The sequence below is a fragment of the Sycon ciliatum genome, chromosome 3, assembly GCF_964019385.1.
Source record: "Sycon ciliatum chromosome 3, ocSycCili1.1, whole genome shotgun sequence".
Taxonomy (NCBI): domain Eukaryota; kingdom Metazoa; phylum Porifera; class Calcarea; order Leucosolenida; family Sycettidae; genus Sycon; species Sycon ciliatum.
Genome location: NC_088645.1, coordinates 7,856,433 through 7,877,782, shown reverse-complemented (window position 1 = coordinate 7,877,782; position 21,350 = coordinate 7,856,433). Strand labels below are relative to the sequence as shown.

Sequence of the window (21,350 nt, the reverse complement as noted above, 5' to 3'; positions counted from 1 at the left end):
GAACCATAGCCGTCAGCTGTGGGTCAGGTATCCATTTTCCTTTTGGCGGTCTTGTTGATGCTCCCAGGGTAGCGCTGGCCACTTCCATCACAGTCGTACGTACCCGATCCCATAGCTCCTGAGGGGCTAGCTTTGTTTCTGGCTTGCAGCTGCAGTGTTGGGTAATAGCATTTTCCAGAGCGGACTGATATTCCTTCCGTATGCGTGGATCGGACAGCCTATCCACAGCAATTTTCATGCCTACTCGCTGTTTCTTAGCGTGCTCTATTGGGCCCCACACACCACGCAACCGGTCCAGCTTCATTCGTGCCACAAGCAATCGGTGGTCCGAGTCCAGCAGGGTTCCAACGTAAGATCTGGCATCTGTGAAGAGCTGGCGCTGACGAGTGGAACACAAGATATAGTCTATTTGATTATAGATGGGAATGGGGGCTCCGCCACTTGAATTATTCTTTCTCCATCCTGTCCATGTTGTGCAGTGCCGTGCTGGGTGCTGAAAAGCGGTGCTGCAGGCGAATAGGGAAGCTGAGTCGCAATAGTCAGCAAGGACCTTGCCAGAGTAATTCTGTCGTCCTCTTCCGTATCGCCCAATGCATTGATGGAGTGATTTATTTTGTGTTCCGAGCTTGGCATTGAAGTCACCGAGTACGAGGAAGATATATGAAGATTTTACCTTGGCAACTGCAGCGTTGAGTGAGGAGTAGAAGTCGTCTAGGCAGTCTTGGTCCTGCGCAACTCTAGTCGACGTCGGCGCGTACACGCTGACGAGCGACAATAGTTTATTTTTTGACAGTCGAATTTGCAGAACGGCAACTCTATCCGACTCGCTCCAGATTCGATACACTCTATCGAGGAGCGAGTGGTGTATAGCAAAGCCGTTTCCATAATGTCGGCAAGTCGAGGAGAGGCACACAATCCTGTAGTCGCCGTGAACTCCGTCGTAGCCGTCTTGAATTTTCGTTTCTTGCAGAGAACAAATTTGAATTTTATAGCAACGCAGGTCCTCGGCCAGCAGTTGCTTTTTCGTGTTGGACGATAGACCACGAACATTGAGCGAACTTACACAAAAAAAAAAAAAAAAAAAAAACGTTTAACACCAGTAAATGCGTCCACCTACCCTTTCAAAAATATGCATTAGCTCCCGGCCCGTCATCCCCCTTGACAATGAACGGTGTGCCTATTCAGAAAGGTGATAGCCACTGTCATCTCGGCGTGACTATCACTCCTTCACTAAATTTTTCTGACCATATAAAATCTATCACCCATAAGTTTCGCAGTCGTGTTTTTCTGTTGCGACATTTGGCCCATTTCCTTTCTGCTTCAACCGTGAATTTGGTCTACAAGTGTTACGTACGACCACTGTTAGAATACGCAGTCCCTGTCTGGTCATTCGCCGTATCCCATTCAGATTCGCTTACGTTAGACCGACTGCAAGCCGTTGCTGCTCGTTCATATCTGCTTTGTAAGACCCGGCACCCTCCTGAGTGGGAAACCCCGAAGCAGATTCTTAATCGTACTTGTGACTGGTCATCCCTGAAGTGGCGTCGTCAGATTCTGTCCTTGCTGTATTTTCATCATGTCTTTTACCAGTTTCCGTCTTTGCTAATTCGTTTCAAATTCAATGTATCCCTTAGTTGTCGTCACCCGTCCTCTATAGTTTTACCTCGTTCTGGCGCCCATTTCCTTAAATCCCCTCTCTTCACTTTATCTGTGGAATGGAACAAACTTCCAGAACACATCCGCTGCGTTCAGTCCTCTGTCAATTTTCGCATTGCTCTAAAGGCTCATTACTCTCAGCATAGATATTCTCTGACTGGAATTCCGAACTTTTCCGTTTGAGACATTTTTTTTCCTTGAAATTAATCCTTGCTGGTTTTTTTTCATCAAAATGTCCCGCTATTATCTGCAGAGGTGATTTCTTCCCTCGTCGATTTCTTTCCTGCTTTTATACCTCGATATTTAGGTACTTGTTTCCCTTCTTCCCATGCTTCATCTTCCACTCTCCTCTCCCCCATTTCCCCATTTTTCTTGCGATATTTATGTGGGAGACTTCCGTGATAAGCATCCATTTGCTTTTGGAGAATCCTTTTAAATAAATACAATACAAATACAAAAACAAAAATGTGGGTGGGTATTTTAAGTACGATCATGACACCGTCAGCGACTAGTCGACTGTGCTTCGCTGTGCGTGCGTGCATGCGTGTGTGTCTGCGTGCGTGCGTGCGTGTGTGTGTGTGTGTGTGTGTGTGTGTGCCCGCTAGTTCGGTTGGTGGGTACACTTATGCCAGATAGTGTTGGGCCTGTTGCCAACGGGCTCGGCTGCTTGAAGGTGTATTGTTGTACCTACCACCTTTGTTGGTTTTAGGATTCATATACTTTCTATTTGAAGTATACATACCTGTTAACCATGGACTGCTTCTGGCTAGATTAACTCTTGTGTAATCAATGGTGCTAGTTAAGCTGATATCAGATCCACTCTGATTTAGCCACCCACACTAGTACCAAGTATTCCCTTCACTGGGGGCAGGGGTACCTGCAGTTGGATCCCGGGACGGATACCCTGATGCTGTCAATCCTTTTTCTGCACCTTGTCCTCACCCACTTACTGATGTGTGGTGAGCCCATAAGTGGGATCATTTCAAGTCCACCCTAGTTTGGGGATTTTCAGGGGGCCGTCGGGTGGTTCAATGGCCAATTGAGTCATCTTTCCAAGATTCCTTTTGAGTCTCTCTCCCCTCTCCCGGGGAGACCCACGTGACCAGTTTTGGCAGTGAGCAAGTACAAGTACAAGTGTGCGTGTGTGTGTGTGTGTGTGTGTGTGTGTGTGTGTGTGTGTGTGTGTGTGTGTGTGTGTGTGTGTGTGTGTGTGTGTGTGGTGTAGACCAGGCTGAATAGTGGCGGTCAATTCTTCAGCCTTGCAAGCTGTTGAATGGTGCAATCCCAGCACAAGCTGCTATGGCTTCTGCTGTAGCATCGCTATCATCGCCTCCTGCGATGGGCGTTCGATGGTCCAATGGTCCAATGGTCCAATGGTGTGTGTGTGTTGGAGTGCTAACAGAGGATAGCAGTCTTCAGTAACATTTCAGGCCAGACTTCGTGTGCCCCATATGTTGCAGTGGTATGTACAGTTGATTCCCTATCTGAATTCAAGCGTCATTTACGTATTCACATTGCGAAGTATCAGTTCGACTGCACTGGTACACCTTTGATGTGCAATCATTGATTTACATGCTTGTTCTTTTCTTTTCTGTTTTACTTCCTTTCCTTGGGTTTCTTATTATTCCTTTTTAAACGAACATTTCACACACACACTTTGCGCACTTTCTCTCGCATCCTTAACTATATTACTAGTACATACACAAATAGGAGATCCCCCAGATAGGCGTTAGGCTTTGGGTAATTCTGAAATAAAGATTATTATTATAATTTTCATCCGTTACGGATGAAAATGTCAAGAAGAGTATGGTCGAAGGTGTCTTTCTTCTCTTTCTCAGCCTACTCCTGATTTTTCTTTCATTCTAAAAAACCTAATCAGACGGGTCGTCCCTTCGGGAGCAGGGAGAGACATTCAAACGTAGGGTGAAATATTTCTTCTGAATCGGAACGAATCGAGTATTTTTCTATTAAAACGAACCGAACATCGAATAATCTATATGAATCTTAGTCCCCTTTCGCAACATAAAACACTTCTTACATATCACTCTATCCGTTCTAGAACTACTACGATAGATCGATACTTGAGCAGAGTGTGCGCACTTAACCGCACACTTCCTTGAAACAGTAACATTCCAAATGGGAAATATTCCTTCTATTGCGTTTCCAAACGAATGCCAATCGAATATTCAAATAATCCCTGCAAACCTATTTAAAAGCAACTTTTGACCGATCACTCTATTGCCTAAGCATGTTGAACTGCTGGCATTCCCTAAAATCCGCTACCTCTCTGTGATTTCCAGTCAAATGACCCTGGATAAGGAGACCACCTGGTAACAGAGACCACGTTTTGATGGTGAAGCGGTCGTCTTAGACAGGTTTTACTGTAAGTGCCCGTTCTGCGAGAAGCACAGCAAATCTTGACACTAACCAGAACGTCCCTTATATGTGGATTTTATTTTTTATTATTGCCAGATAATGCTCGAATTACTCGTATTGCCAGATTCTGCTTGAACAGCGGTGATAGTGGCAGAGTCAGGCACGCCTCATGGCAAGCACCTCTTGAATTGCGCTCCATCATTCCTTTAGCCACTCACCGAACATGCATGAAACATAGCAGAAAAGGAACCAAAATACTGCCAAATGTTTCTGCCGGCATTATCCGCCGCCATGCAAGGGCCTACCTACCGGGATGGCTGAGGCCGGTGGTGTGTTGAGGTGTCGAACCAGGAGTCCAGGTGCAGAAAGGGTCGCCCAACTCCTGACCATTAGTGAGCCCGTCCCCATCGCTGTCGAATAAGCAAATCTGTGTCCAATTGATGCCCTGAAACAAAAAGTACCCACCGAAAGTGTTCCCTGCAACAGGAGACGGATCAGAACAAACGTGGACTTGACAGGGACTCATAATATTATGATTTTCTTGATCACATGAAGGTATAAACCTCTCTAATACATGTACCGTAAACCGTGAAATTATTGCCATGGTCTAATTCCTGCGAAATTCGCGACCTCGTGGAAATCGCGAAATTTAGACAGCGCGAAAAGGAGATCCATGAACGGTTTAGCAAGAATGCCACAGGTTTAGCAAGAATGCCATTCTACAACCACAAAATTGAAACCTCGCAAACCTGTCCGGATTCTGAAAACGCGAACTAAAAACGCCGCGAAAATTTCACGCTTTACAGTATGTACAAACCGCAACAAGCATCAACCTGTCGAATTATTAGTAAGTTTGAGGGCAACTTCTTGGGTGGAGCTGAGAGCTTTTTTTTTGTAGATTGGAGGTGTTCCAGTGGAAACATCTACAAGGATAGGCAAGATTGGCATGAAATTTGGCTACTTTCTTTCCCAGTGTCAACGAAAATACGCAATGTATCACGGTGTAAAAGAGGCAAGAGACTGTGACGTCACTGTTGTCTGCATGGTGTTAGTATATTTCTGTTATAAAGAACTTCGGTGTAACAAACTACAATAGAAGTACAGATCCGGCTAGAGAAATCCGACTTTGTGATGTATTTGTGCAGGCGTTGTGGCCGGATTCCTACAAAAGCTTGTGAAAGCTCAGTATCGAATAAAAATACAAAAAAACAAAAAAAACAAAAAAAACCTTTTGATCAAAGTAGCGCCTCGCCGCGCCCAGTTGAGCAGAGTGGTGTATGTGGTGCTAGGGCCGTGTGGCCCATGGGCGCTATTATATCCGTGAGGTAGGATTTCTGTGGCCAGGAGTCTACACAATCATGTTATTCTCCTGCACACTGTATGGTGTTGGTTATATCTGGAGCCTACTGCACGATATTTCTACAGAGATGCATCGACCAATAGCTACCTCCGCCTGATGGTGGCCCTCCGCATTGGGCAACGTGGCCTATAGATTGACACGTCCTGGAGCAACATCATAAAGAGAAAGAGGAAGGAGAGAGAGAGATGAATAACTAGAGAGAGATTAGAGAACCTCTGCTTCATATACCTACGCCTTTTTTCTAATCTCCTGATGTTATCTGATGATTGGTTTTGCCATGAAACTCAGAGTAACAACGATACAGCCCTATTTTTGCTTCCTCTTGTGTACCTCTTGAGAAAGAGGTAGAAAGAGAGAGAGAGAGAGAGAGAGAGAGAGAGAGAGAAAGAGAGAGGGTAGATAGAGACGCAGGTAGATAGATAGATAGATAAATCCGTTGATCCCCGAGCAGCAGAGAGTGCCCAGTACCAGAGACAGAGCTTAGTAGCGGAGTGCCAGATCAAGGAGATAGTATACGAGGCCACTGCGGCGAATCTACCAGCACGATTTACATCTGTCTCTCAAAGCCCGTCACGCCAACCACCTCACCTCCATGAGTCACGAAAAATACAAAAATAGCACAGAGCTCGCAAAACACATCATTATGGGAGTTCAGAAGCGAAGGAAAACCGTTGACCATCACATGGAAGGTGCGGGAGAAGAGCGGGTCGTACAGATGTGAGTCCAAAAAAAACCTATGCAGCACAGAAAAATTCCACATCCTGACAACACTGAAGAAGCTCCTGCTCAATACACGGTCTGAGATGATCTCGAAATGCAGGCATGAAAATAATTTCCATCTCGCAAATGTCACACCTATCAAATGAACTGACCAAGAACTGCACTGCATTTTGACTGAGCACCCCAATATTACTAGAATAACACAGTCACAGGGCCTGTTGCTGGCTATGACTCTGCTCACACCTGCCCGCACCCAAAGACCTCCTAGCGATCTCACTGGCCCATTGCCCGCCATCCTCCTGGCACCTCCAACCATCTCCTGCACACTGCCTCCCCATCGCCTCTGTGCGCGCTTTCATGCTCACCCCTGCCTGTTGCCCGCCACCCTCCTGGCACTTCCACCCGCCTGTTGTCTCTTCAAGCGCCTTGGCCCGCGCCAGCTTTCTCTCCATATCTCACACCAGATTTAGCGCTAAATTTGTTTGTGCTTGTTGCCCAATGTGTTTATAAGCATGCTGCTGGGGAGATCTCAGTATCAGTTGTCTGATGATTGCCTCGCGGCATGAAACTCAGAGTTGCAATCAACCTGAACGTCCTCCGCTGAGTCTGCGATGTAGATAGATACTCAGATAGATAGATAGATAGATAGATAGATAGACAGATAGATAGACAGATAGATAGACAGACAGACAGATAGATAGACAGACAGATAGATAGACAGATAGATAGACAGACAGACAGATAGATAGACAGATAGATAGGTGGAAAGAGAGAGAGAGAGAGAGAGAGAGAAGGAGAGGGAGTGCCCCGTGGCTGCGTGGTTCAACATGCCTTAGTCCTTGAAGAAGAAACTCGTTCTATCTGATAGACATACCATGTCTTATAGGTTATCAGCACTGCACCGCGTTCTAGGCAACGTTTCACTGGATCAGTAAAGTGGAGGCATAACAGGTGCCGACTGCAAGCAACACGCAACACGAGTCGCGCGTCTCAACCGGTACGTACTTCAGTACTAGCAGTATACTGTAAAGTAGCAATGACATTCCTTTGCAATGTGCAATTCCCCCTATTCCTGTTATGCATTAGAAATTAGAAGTAAGACAGGAACACAGACATGGCCCTACCCCCATGGAATGTAACCCGTATTCGGTATACTGTATCGGCCGTATCCGTACTACTCTTTACGAATTGGATGAAAAGAAGAATCAACTACAGCTTGACAAGCGGCGAACAAGGCGTACATGTAATCATACGTTTTGCTTTTACGGACGTTTATCCGGCAAATCTACATGATGCGATTGACAGGAAGTATGTTAATTCATTGTATGTAAAACCTGAAAAAGGAATAGAATGATTGTTGACTAGCAGAGGAGGCTATGATGATAAATAATAAGGAGACGGGAACCAGCAACGGCGAGTCTAGTAACTTGGGGTTGGCCGTTATTGAAACCGGTGTGGCTGGTTTATTATTATTATTTTTAAACTCAATCTCGTAGCATGTGCACGCATTGCTAATGTGGGGAGCAACCCCAGAGCTGAGGGCGATAACCAGCCATGGTAAAAGTACAAAAAAAAACAAGAAAACAGTGGAAAGAAAGGAACAGGGAGGAAAACAAAGCTCAGCCAAGAAAGGAACAGGGAGGAAAACAAAGCTCAGCCAATTAAGTGAGATAGCCGGATATTACATTGTTTAGCTAAACACGCGTGAGTGCTGCAGGAAAACGCAACTCAGTACAAACAACTTGGCGAAACTGAGACATGCTGTGGCAGTGTTGGGCGAGGCTTGATAGCTTGAGCCAGTCAGAATAGGAATGAAACAAAGGGGATTTTGTAAACTGGACAGTGCGAGCTGCAGGTAGCGGGACTTGTGCCCTTGTTGAACGGCTACGCACAAACCAGTCATAGGGAAAAAGATGCCTTGGTACTTTCTCGAGTTTTATCTTTTGAATTAGCATGTTGCTGTGGAGACTGCGTCGAATAGAAAGGGGGCAAACACGAGCGAGAACATAGAGTTGCGCAGAGGAGAAATCACGGGGCAAGCAAAATAGCATTTTTAATAATTTTCGTTGGCAAACTTCGAGCTTGTCTGATATCGTGGTTGATAACCCACACCACGCTACGTCACAGTAGTCGAAGATCGGACAAATATACAAAGAGAAAAACAGAGATCTACAGTCGTGAGGCAGATAACGGCAGTGAGGCTTCAGAGTTCCTAAAATTCTGGATGCTTTAAGGCAAATATGGTCAGCATGTTCGGACCATGATAGCTTCGAGTCAAGAACGATTCCCAGGTGCCTGTGAGAAGTTACAACTTCCAGGGCCTGGTTTATAACCGAAGTGCATTTATTATTAATTTTATTAAATAAATAATAAATACATTTCCGGGAGTGAGGCAGAATTGCCACCCTTCCTTATGCCATTCATGAAACCGTGCAGAGAATGAAGTGAATGAGAGACAGAGACCAGTACAATGCTGTTTTACTGAGGCGTTTCGGGTTTGCTTGATTCTTGTTTGCAGAGTTTCTCCTTTTATTGATCTTCGCATCTTTGAGCCACACAAGTTGTGTGGAATGTTGCTTTGCGTTCTTGAATCGTGGTTTGACCGTATTGTCCAGTGGTCTTGCCAGTATCGTCATCGTCACGCATGTATATCCGCCAACATCCTTCGCAGCCTTAGCCTTTCAGCTCGTGCTTGTCTTGGTTGCGCTCACCTTCCCTTCCTATATTATCATGTAACTTAGAACCATCCACGTTGGAAGGCTGTTGGAGTGCGCATCCAAGACGTGCTAGAGGTGATAGCCAGTTATAGTTGTAGAACGTCAGTACCGTTGGTCAGTGTTTGTGCATTGTTATCGCATGAGCTGATTGTTCAGTAACTGGTGGTGTTAGTGGACATTATAGCCTAGCTTGTAGTTCCTTGGTCATTTTTCTTTTCTATTAATTTTAATACATGAGTTTGTTTGATGATACACTGTGTAATGTGCAATAATTCATTTTGCACATGCAAGAGGCTTTTTTCATTAGTTAAGGACGACTACACATTTCAAATGTTTTCGTACTCACTGATTTATCTCCCCGAAAGGTGCAGGGACCAACGAGGATCCCACACCTTCACTGACCGTTCCAAGGTTGGGTATGAGCGGAACGAATATGGGAAACGCCGCGACGTGATGTACATGTACCACGACTACAGCTAGGAACATTGACGACCTCATGACTGCCTTCTGCATGGACGGTGAAGCAAATCTCCCAACTGAACACGACGACCAATTACATTTGTACTTGAAGTACAAGCAGGAACATTAACCATGCAGCGGCATTGTAAGGCTGATTCATTCACAGAAACCCTGCCGGGTTCTTGGAGCAAGTCAGAGTCGACGTTCGAATGTGAGCACTACAGTGGAGGAAGCGTTTCTTGCTCCGTCCTCCAACCATCTGTGAACTACTGAAGGGCTAACTTGGCAAGGTGGGGGGACTGGAGCGTTAGTGCGCCTGTGTTAGTGTGGGGATTTCGACCCAGCGCGAGATGCAGCCCGGGGTATACATGGCACATGGTCTTACGATGGTAGCTGCTGCTGTCTTGTGCATGCTTCCGCTACTGTTGCAGCCTACAGTAATAATTCAAATCTAGCGACAACTCCAGTGTACAATAGATACAACAATAAATGTGCTGTAGTATACAATCCATTGTGTATACAAGTACAGGACAATATCACTCTGGTGATATGTGTACCAACAGTGTACGTTGGTAAGTCACGGATTCGCAGGCGTGGCACTCAGTTTTCTCATGGCATGACTGAATACCGCGGTACCGGCACTTTGAGTGGAAGAATAGAAAGTGCCCGTATCACTTACTATCGCTATAATACATTGTAGTTCTGACAGATGTTGTGTTGACATTTGGGCGAAGACTTCACCAAGGATCTAATCAGAATCTGGTTGCTAGCGATCTGGCTAAGTGCTCTTTTTCATGTACATGACTGTACATGAACAGGCATAGTGGTGGCCTGCGGAAGCGAAGGCTATAGCTTGTGTGTTTCTGAACATTCAAGTGATGCTAACGCGGATCCCGTGAATATTAAATTATTTATGTACAGTCATGTAGATTGTACTACGTTGTGTCAGTGCTTACCGGATCTAGGCTAGCCATAATTATGCCTACTGCAGTGCTGGGGACCGTACGTGCAATGAATATACATGACAGTACGATCGATTCTCTGCTCAGAAATCAAGTCGACACTCATCGCAGCGAGATGGATTTCATCGCCTGTATTGGTGCTAACTCTTGTACTGGCTTCAGGTTAGCGCCATGACCGATGATAGGTGTGACGTGAGTACGCTATGTGCCCCAGACGGAGGTTCAGTATAAGCAATACAGTCCCATTGCCCTCTGTACTGTACGACTCGTGCACTGTCGCCACTTCCATCCAATATGCATCATGAACAATGGACTGACTAACTATTCACTTGTCCTGTCTTTCTAAATAACATGTTATTGCACATGTTCTTCGTTTAGTTTTTGGCCTTTTTTTCGTGCTTTGGGGTTACTTGTTGTTTTTGGAGAGTTCATCTTTATGCTTCTTAAAAAAAATAATAATAAGGGGATCGGTCTATACTACTCCCTGTTCACAAGAAAAAATCCAATATGCTTCCGCCCCAGCTGTGCAGCATCTGATGGTTCTATGGTATTAAAACATGTTGAACTAGGATGGTGAGGCAATTAAACAGAATGATTCTTTGTGCCATCTTCAATAGGTCCGTCAAAATACAGTAGTAATAGGTTTTTCATTTTGACCCGACGAGACCATACGACGCTTGCAGATCACAGCACGAACAGTTCACCAGCCACACTCCACGAAAGCAAGTAGAAGTACTCCTGACAAGTCTTGTTTCGTTCCATAGAGATAATAACGGGGAACTCATCAGAGCTCATCTCTATGGAACGAAACAAGACTTGTCAGGAGTACTTCTACTTGCTTTCGTGGAGTGTGGCTGGTGAACTGTTCGTGCTGTGATCTGCAAGCGTCGTATGGTCTCGTCGGGTCAAAATGAAAAACCTATTACTACTAAACAGAAATGTTTATTTCTCGTTGGCTGAGCGAAGCGAAAGAAACGAGAAATCTAGTTCTCTGTTAATATTTTTTGCACGTGCGTGCGGAACGGGTACGAGGGCAGTGTGCTGTGGTTGAAAGTGCTGTTGCTGTGATTCTGCAGATCATTGTTTTTCTTCTTGCCAAGTGTGCAGCTGCCCACCCACCCACCCACCCTGGTCAACTGTCTTCTTAGTGTGCGCTGCCGTTATCCGCTGTAGTGTGTGCTGCAGACTGTAGTCGTGTGACTCATGATGCTCTGGTCTATATGCCTATAACTCTTCGCTTGGCGAGTTTTTCGTACTTCAAAAACGAAGTAGTAAAGCATGGTTCCTGAAGCCTATAGCCTAGCAAATGCTGAAGCTGCCGTTGCCTTAGTTTTCTGCCTTAATCTTAGGTATTGCTGACAATAAGTTCGGGCTACAGCGCTGGCTCTCTTCCAAGGCGCATAGCACCATTATCTAGCTATGGCAAGAAGTCTTGTGCAGCAGGTCTGCATTCACCGCATGTTCAAATGGCTGCTGTGTGTGATAGAGCTGGGTGTGCATGCTGATGCTCGTGCAAACAAATTTGGAGCAGAGAATGAGTTGTAGAATGATTTGAAAGATGTAGCAGGGTTCATTGTTTTACTAGGGCACTGTTGTTTGTTTGTTTGAAGTTTTATTTTACATCGCAAACCAAACGGGCGTTGATGCCCAATATTATGATGGCGATAGAATAAAAAGTGTGGCTCGATAAAGCTTCACTTGCGAAAATGAGAAAACAGTCAAAAGGAAGTATTTGTACCGGTAATTACAAGTCAAGTTCGAACGAAGTAACAAGCAGGGAGAAATAGGAAGATGAGGACCTGTGATGCACAGGGACGTGGGGGGGGGAATACAGAAGATGCATAATTTGAGCATGAGGCCAAAACAAAAAATAGGCTTGTTTCCGGTCGGCAACCCCTCAAAAAGGAGACTCGGTCGGCCGGAATGAAATTTTTTTTGGATACTTTTTTTGGTTCCTCAATCGTTGTGGTATTGATGGACAAGAGCACCTACACATGTACATTGTACATATATCATGGCAAGGATCAATGTCAAAGTTGACTGACTCACTGTTCTTGTACAGCATGTGGTGTATTCCTGTTTTCGTACATCCTGAAAAATCAAGCAAACAGTTCGAGTCCTTCCAGCTCCGTTATTCTAGCTCGTATCGACCCCGGAGGTTTTCGAGCCGACAGCTGAGAATCTCTGCTACCTTGTAGTTGTTTCGATTGTGGAATTCGGTTGAGATTTGACTGAGTTATGACTCATTGAGTGCACTTGCACACATGGCATTGCCACCGTTTGTATACATTTGGGACCAAAAAAAGTTTCAGAATTTGGGAAAAAGTGGCCCGATCGGGCGACCGGAAACAAAGTCATTATTTGTTTTGGCCTGACACATTCACGCGCACATCATACTTGCTTGAGGGGTGGTACCACATATTTAGCTTAGACACAAGATATCATACTAAGTCCATATTCTTCGTGTTCCGTTGCATCCACAATATCTGCAGTTCACTCCTCTCTGACATGTTCTCCCTTCGCCGTGACTGCGCTCACACAGATAGAGTCACCCGCGGCCAAGACAATAATTGCCTTTATTTACCCATTGTGCAAACTCAAGCTGAATACAAACCTATTTCATTCCTTGGTGCTGACCGCTTTAATGCGCTTCCCGAATCCCTTCGCATTAATCATATCCCCAATTCATTTCGCCAGGAACTTAACAAATCCATTCATCTTGGGCACCCTGTAAGAAGACCGTAGGGTCTGTTGGGAATGCCCAAGTAAAATAATACAATACAATACAATACAACCGCGCCGGACTACTGGCACGCTGGTGTAGCGAAGAAGAAAAACAGAAGTACAAGAGATTAGTATGAACCACGACAGTCCGGCATGGCGGAAGGAAATGGCCAAACTTAATAGCATCAGTTCAGGTTCCCATACTTGTACATCAATTTTGCATATCATGAAGCACATGCATCCTCTGAGCTACATAATCTCCGCTTGGGTATCAGAAGTTCACAATCCCTACAGATTCTCGTTCTGGAAGGGAAAACAGACAGAGTATCGTCCGACCAGTAGGGACGATGTGCTACAGTTATTATCACAATCAAAGGTCGTACTGCAATCACCAGCCTGCGCTCGCTGCTGCCAACATACATGTATACAATCATGCTGTTGTTGACCATCTAACAGCAGAAAATACACATAACGAACAAAACTCTCCTGGAAATGCTTCCTCCCACAAGCGCAGGCGTATAATTATTACATGTGTAATGAAAGGTAAGTTAGTTTTATATTAATTTTGCACCACCATGCAACTGCACTGGAGAGTCAGATTTCTTTGGCCTCAACCCATGTACAAATATTTCTAGTGGATGCATGTATGCATTGCCACATTGGAGTTTCCCAATGTATTGTACTTGAATAGAATTCTATTTTACCTTTCATGGTATCTCAATTTTTTCACGTCTACATGACTTTATTTTGACCGTAAAAGAGTTACCCCGAAAAAATTGCCACCGACATCACTCGTATTATTGTTCGCATACATGTACATGTACTGTACACTGTACTTCATTTGCATGGATTCTCCACAGTCCAAAGAGTCTCCGTCAACGGCTCATGAAGAAGGTTATGACGAGCGAGTTGCAGCTAATTGAAGGAGCACTAAATAAACCTACATTGTAAATTTTTCAGTCCTAGGAGCAGCTGACAGGATCTGATGAGTGATACTGATACGCATGCAGGGAAAGGGAAGCTACAAAGAACGTTGCTTCGACTCAGAGTGCTGGGGATGTCATTTTTTTTACTATGTTCACATTCCCAGCTCGAAAATAATAAAGAAAGACAATGATACTGAGACTAGGACGAACGTGACAACTATTGAGCAGGGGCTGCACCGAGACGCAGCAGTGATGGTGGGGCATTGATGGCTCTGCCGACCTGAGGTCGCGGCATCACGGCCAAAAACACGCACCAAAAACAAAAGATAGAGCTGTACGAGTCAGCAAAATGAAAAGAAAGGAAGGGTTAACACCAGCGAGTGTACGTGTGCGGGAGAGACTGTAAGACTATCATGTACATGTACTCGCAGATTCCGCTCGATTCAGCAGTGACTTTGGTGAGCGTTTCTACGAATTCTTCTCTCCTTTATCAAACTACCAAAGATTCCTGAAGCATAGCAGATACACATTCTATCGGTTTTTCTGCTGGCATTATCCGCAGCCGTTGCATTTCAACTAGTTCAAATGGACTATTTGCTCGGATTGGGATGTCTGGCATTTCAGGTCTTGTAACTTTGTGGACGACGAGGACACTGCATATTAATAATGTCAACAACTAGAGTATTCTTCTCGAGAGCTGTAGCCTGCAGCATGCGAATATGCGCAGGCACGGTGTCTGGTGTATGTGTAGCGTATAGCGTATCCCCGTACGTTAGCGTACCCCGTACGTTAGCGTATCCCCGTACGTTAGCGTACGGAGTCTGGCCAGCAAAATTAGTGGCAGCGGTGGGATTCGAACCCACGCCTCCGGAGAGACTGGCAGGGAAGATGCAGACCTTGTGATTAATTTGTGTCGGCAGTGGCGGCACGTGTCGCCCGCTGTCTGAGGGTAGCTGGTATTATCGGCTTGACGTATCGCCGTCATAGCACCAAGAAGGGAAAGGCGTTCCTTGTCCCAGAGTTCTGCACCTGTGTCGCCAGAGATTCAAAGCCAGTTCCGATCAGGTGTGGTGATGCCACCCTGCGCAAATGCACTGACGGCGCAAGTCAAATTGTTCTCATACGCTTCTGCACCTGTATTGTCAGACATCCAAAGCATGTACCTGGAAAACGGGTTTTACCGAAAATTTCCCTCCACCGAACCGCCGATTTGGGAGAATACGGAAAATATTACACCAGCGAAAATTTCTGCTTTTACAGTCGTAGTCACTGTCGTAACCACAAGCCTACTGATTTTAAATATTTTATTAGATTTAAGGATTTCCCAATGGCTTTGGGCCTGTCGAGGGGATCTCCTGCAAGAAGAATGAAATGACAACTTTATGTAGAGGGAGCAGTTAATATATTTGAACACACTGAGTTCTCACAACTTACTGATTGTAATAAAAACGTTTTGTCGAGCAACAGTAGCAGCAGCCGCAGCAACAGCAGCAACACCAACAGCAGCAGACTAGGTCTTTAGGCTGTGGTTGGTTTTGCCTACTTGCTAAAGTAGACTGGAGTGGACGCTGGGTAAAGAGAAGTGGGGTCCGGCGGATTCTGACGGCAGACAAATTGGCAGAATTCGGTACTTTTTCTGGTAAGTTTCATGCATGTTTGGTATGTGGATAACAAAATGGAGCAGAATTCGAGGAATTGCCCGCCATAAGGCTTGTATGGTTCTGCCAATCTCACTGCTTTTCGAGCAGAATCCGCCGGTCCCTAAAGAGAAGACGATAGATTGCTTTCATCTACTACGAGCTTTGTGACAATCGGATGCAAAACTTCAAGCTCTGTGTGTATCGTTCCCGAGTCAGTGTATAACTATAACGTCAAAGCCAGAAATAAACTTTCTGTAGAACTAATAGTAGCAGTGTAAGAACAGAATATCAGTGTTTTTGAGACTGTGATGCTTTGGTTCAGTGGTCAATTCGAGATCGAACATGTCGCTGGAACGGTTGACACGGGTGCTTTCCGCTCTGGCGGGAGCTCGACAGGGGGAGGACTCTCTCAAACTGAAGCATGTCACCCGGAGTGTAGAGACATCACCAAGACCTGATACTGAGGTAGTGACAACGCAGCCGGAGTCACCTCAAAGCCAATCATCCCTTGGTCCAAGGAAACCATCTGAGAACACGGATTAGTAGTAGCAATACGCCCGCCTTCTCACCCGTCCCTGCTCGCACTTTCCTCTCCCACCTAGCGACACCTACCGAGGGAATTGTAAGTGCAGACCACTCCGCGCCAATGGTGTCAAATGCTCCCTTCCACTTGACAGCATACTTGTCGAAGGTGAAATAGCTTCAGATGCAGAAATTCAGAGGTTACTGCTGACCAACTCGGCATAGGAACCCCGGGGATCTCCGAAGCCAAAAGCATGCCGAACATGTACCGGTTTTATCAACTGTTGTAGTCTCCTGAGTAAACAAGCCGAAGTATTGAACCTAATGACACAAGAGTCTCTGGATATTCTTTGTCTAACAGAAACGTGGCTATATCCACCATTCCTGATAATGTTGTAACCATACCAGGTTATAAACTATACCGAAAGGACAGAAGCAGTACATCCCTACCATGGTCACAGCTTGGTGGGGGTGGCGTAGTAATCTATGTTAGAACGAGGTCTGTCTCGTTGTCCAGGAAACGACCAATCAGCGACATTCCCGCCAAGGGCCTTATCAGAGTTTAAAGCCCGCTCAATCGTTATTTTACTACTCTTGATGACGTGTCGAGGGCCTTGGATTAGTTTAAAGCCCGCTGAATATACTCTAAACTGGTGCGTACAACTCCCTGTATGCATAATAGTACGGTGCAGATAATGAACTCTGCATACCGTGTACGGTGTACTACTAAAAGCTACGCAATTCAGAAGTGTGTACGGTTTTTGCCTCCAGTATTCTTTCACCTGTACGAATTTTCTTTGTCAACAGCTTGCGGAAACCTATAAAAACCGAAGATCAAAGTCATTAGAGTTATCGACAAGGGGCTCTCAAAGCCCCTAAATAGCTCCACAAGCTACATGTATGAATAAGAATGAAGCTCGCAATAAGAGCCCAGCATTTCATTTGCTTCCATTCTACTTTTAGTAGTCCTAAGTGGTGCTGAGTTACCATAACTTACCAGAAGAAAATATTCTTTCATACCACACCAAGTCTCTCTGCACACAAACCACAAAACTACCCAATATAGTGGTACACAAGCATAATGGAAGTGAGATAATGCATGTAACCTCGTTCTAAAATAGTTAGTGCATGGCAGGGAGGGTCTTATGGCTTGTTAGTGCCCGACAGGTTAGCCCTCGGGCCTTCGGCCCTCAGGCTAACCTGTCGGGCACTAACAAGCCATAAGGCCCTCCCTGCTATGCACTAACCAATAATTAAGGACCACTTGAGCTGTGATTTTCACCCAGATTTACGTACTGTAGCTGCGAAATGATGACTCTTGAGATCAAGCATCCAAGCTAACCTGTCTTCTTATCTGTTTGGTACCGGCCCCCAAGACAACCTATAAGCTCTTTAATATCTACGCTCGATCAGCTCTCTGATCTGTTTGACCAACACAATAGCGTACTTGTAGGCGACTTCAATGCCAAGAACCGAGCCTGAAAAGACACTGATACCACAGACTGAAATGGTAGGGCTCTGCAGTCGGATTTCGTGAAGTTCGGTTTCAATGTGATGAATGAAGGGACTGGTACACGACCTAATCTTAGAAGCGGTCAAAACCCGTTGCTCGACATCATAGCAACCAACATACCAGACATTATTACTTTACTCTACACACACACTTGAGCCCTTTTCTGATCATTGTCCTGTCATTGCCTCGCTATCTCTCTGCACACCAACCCAGCGTCGAGAATATCGACTACGCAGAACAATGGATTTCGCCAGACTGCGCATTCTGATAGAACAGGAATCGTTTCTTGAGCGCGTAATGGGGACTGAACTTGTGGATTCAGCTTGGAAAGCGTGGGAATCTCATTTTCAGAATCTAGTAGACAGATCTTCTATCTGGACCTGTCAACAGGAGCGTCGAAAGCAGAGCTGGTACACGCCAAATCTACACAAACTGAAGCGGACACAGAATGTACTGTACCGTGCCTACCTGCGCAACCCTTAGTGTATTGAGGCGAAAGCAGCTTCAATGATTGCTTATCGCGGAACTTTTACAGAAAGAAGCTTCGAGCGGCCAGACACGCTTTCCTTGACCGCGAGGCTGTTACTATATCAAAGAATTGCAGTAGGGGTGGATATGTATGGTGGAAAAGGGTCAAGCAGTTTGTAACACTACTGGCAGCAAGTCGTCAGTCCCTGATCTTACAGATAAAGTAAATAAATAACTGATCTTACAGATGGTGACGCCAGCGCCACCACGGAGCATGAAAAATGCGATCTTCTTGCTCAACATCTTGCAGCCCAGTGTTCAGTGCCACCAGCAGTGAATGGACAACCCTCTCAAGCGCGATCACATATTAAGGGGGGCAGCCTGGTCGTCAAATCCCTGAAAAATCGAATTTGTAAATTCATATCGAGTTCTATGGCTCGCACACCGTGGCACTATGTCGAAATTTTGAGTTTTTCCGGCGTTGAAAGCCTGTCAGTGAGGCGCAAGAACTTTTAAATCATGTCCAGAGGGCCAGCATAGTGTCAGGAGTGTGTGGTGAAAATTTCACGCAAATCCATTGAGAGACACCAAAGTTACGGTCAATTGAATGCCATAACGACCAGGCTGCTACCTGTGCTTGCACCACTTTGTACAGCATTTCTAAATTTAGTCCTGGACAAGTCCATTACGACCTAACACACCTATCCCCTCGAGAATCCACTTCAGCAAATCATATGATACCGATACTACGCTCAATGGCAGATTTACTGTGTGAATCCCTCTCATTCCTGTTTAACTTGAGCATATCTACATCGTGCTTCCCCAATTCCTGGAAATCGGCCTCTATTACCCCATTATATAAAGGCAAAGGAAGTGCCTCTTCACCAACAAATTATCGTCCTATTTCACTGCTGCATCCCGTCAGTCGTCTTTTCGAATACCGGATAGCACTGAGCCTCAGCAGTTTCCTGCATCGCAACAAATTAATATCACCGCCCCAATTTGCGTATGTTCCACAGCGATCAGCAGCGGACCAACTTATCCTGCTTACTCACCAGATGGCTCGTGTCTTCGGCCAAACACAAAAGATATGAATGTGCATTTCTTGACTTGAGGAAAGCTTTCATCATCCAACACTGATTGAGAGGCTGAGTACTTTTATGACTCGAAACTTTGTGAAATGGTTTGAATGCTACCTCAATCAGAGAACGATAGCTGTCAAGATTAAGGTGACGATCTCTCCCCAATATCGTTTGAATTGTGATGTTCCTCAAGGCTCAGATATTGCACCCCTGCTGTTTTTAACCTACATCAATACCCTTCCCGACACATTGACTCACAGCGCCCCTTATCTATTTGCTGATGATGTTACACTGCTCAACACTCATAACATCGGTTTACCTGTTGGTGAGAATCTGGCCAACTTCCAGTTGGATTTAACAAGCTGCCAGCGCTGGGCTAGAGGCATTCACGGGGAGTTTTCTGCGGCCAAGACCACCATGTTCTCCAACTATGCTCCTCTACCCTCTTCGTCTGTCCAAATGGACAACGTATCACTCAATGTTAAAAGTACCGTAATCCATCTAGGCGTAGAGATCAGCACTAATCTTAAATTCCAAGACCATTTTCACTACTGTGTTCAAAAAGTTCCGCCAACGTGTAAATTTGTTATGCTTTATGGGCCGTCATCTATCGCTTGCACATATTGCCCTACTCTACAAGTCATACATGCACATGTATGTACGACCCACAGTAGAGTACGCTATCCCTGTCTGGTGCTTCAGACTAGCCTCGACCAAATATGCTAAAAAAGAGCATAATGCTCGTCGCATATCAGGGAAAACATCCATAATATGCCAAAGGCTTAGCAAGATATGCAAAAAGATATGCCAAAATATGCCAAAATATGATAGACATAAGCAGAAAGTGTAGATCATTTCAGTCAAATAACAACCTTGGAATATTCATTGGCTTCACGGCTATCATGCTTGTGGTGTGTAATCACTGTCCGGTCCGGCGTATATTTACCACCATATTGCCAGGTGCGTGTTTACCACCATAATTATGAATAAAATGCTCGTCACATCATGCGTTAATATGGTGCAAATCAAACACATGCGGAATAGTATGGCTGGGGTGTGTCCCCAGCAACAGTAGCGATAGTGTTCATCCAGGGGGAAATGTAGCAAACGACTCAACCATTCCAAAAAAATCATCCATAAAGGCATTTCTGAACGCATTTTGTCCGTAATATGAACGTTTTGTCTTCATTTTCTTCAGAATATTTGAATTATATGCTGGCTTCATTCCAATATTCCCTTTGTCGCTCAATATGCAATAATTATAATGAACTGTCTCACAAAATATGCGGAAATATGCGCAAGCATATCGAGGCCTACTTCAGACTTACCGCTAGTCAGCTAGTATCGCTTGACATTTTACAAGCAAAGATCTGCAGATGCATGCTGCGGTCTGCAAAGATTGATTTTGATCGCTATGAATCGAAGAATAATTTAGATAGGCTGTGTAATTTGGAATCCCTCACTTCCGACGCACTTACATTTCCATCACCGTTTTGTTCAAGTACATCCATTGGCGCCCAGATTATCTATCCCGATTTGACATCAATATCTCTTCTAGCGCACGCCGACCAAACAAATTGATTTTCAATTCTCATGGCCGCATCTCTTCCTCTCTCTCTTTCTGCATAGAATCGGAAGGCTGTGGAACTGCCTTCCACTAAGGCTGACATCCCAAGATTCACTTTCTAAATTTCAGCAGCAATATCGCTTGCACGTGAAAAGTTTTAAATTTGACTGTAGTGGTATATCCCTGGACATTTAAATTAATTTTTTATTTTGAACAACCTAGCCCTGTGTTTATTGCTCATTTATTACGTAGCATATACGTGTAGTTTCCCTCACTGTTTATTTCTATTGCGTGATTTGCATCAGGAGATCCCCTCGACAGGCCATCGCCTCTGGGAGATCCTTGAATAAAGTTTATGATTAAAGCCAGTTCTGATTAGCTGTGGTGTTGCCACCCTGCGCAAATGCACTGATGGCACAAGTCAAATTGTTCTCAAACGCTTCTGCCGGAACCTGTAGTGTCAGAGATCCAAGGCCAGTTCTGATCCGCTGTGGCGTTGCCACCCTGCGCAAATGCACAGACGGCACAAGTCAAATTGTTCTCAAACGCTTCTGCACCTGTATTGTCAGAGATCCAAAGCCAGTTCATATCAGCTGTGGTGTTGCCACCCTGCGCAAATGCACTGACCGCACAAGTCAAATTGTTCTCAAACGCTTCT

General features: G+C 45.1%; 1 protein-coding gene across 1 annotated transcript in view; it reads right to left on the bottom strand.

Moving 5' to 3' along the window:
* The window catches only part of LOC135811309 (mucin-2-like), an 18,494-nt gene extending 8,832 nt beyond the window's left edge, over positions 1-9,662 (bottom strand). Inside the window, exons 1-3 of the mRNA XM_065324530.1 lie at positions 9,176-9,662; positions 5,480-5,535; positions 4,342-4,509 (exon numbers count right to left, since the gene is read on the bottom strand). Coding sequence (XP_065180602.1) covers positions 4,342-4,509; positions 5,480-5,535; positions 9,176-9,342 — 391 coding nt within the window. The 5' untranslated portion in view covers positions 9,343-9,662. The remainder of the gene's footprint in view (positions 1-4,341; positions 4,510-5,479; positions 5,536-9,175) is intronic.
* Positions 9,663-21,350: the final 11,688 nt, after the last annotated feature.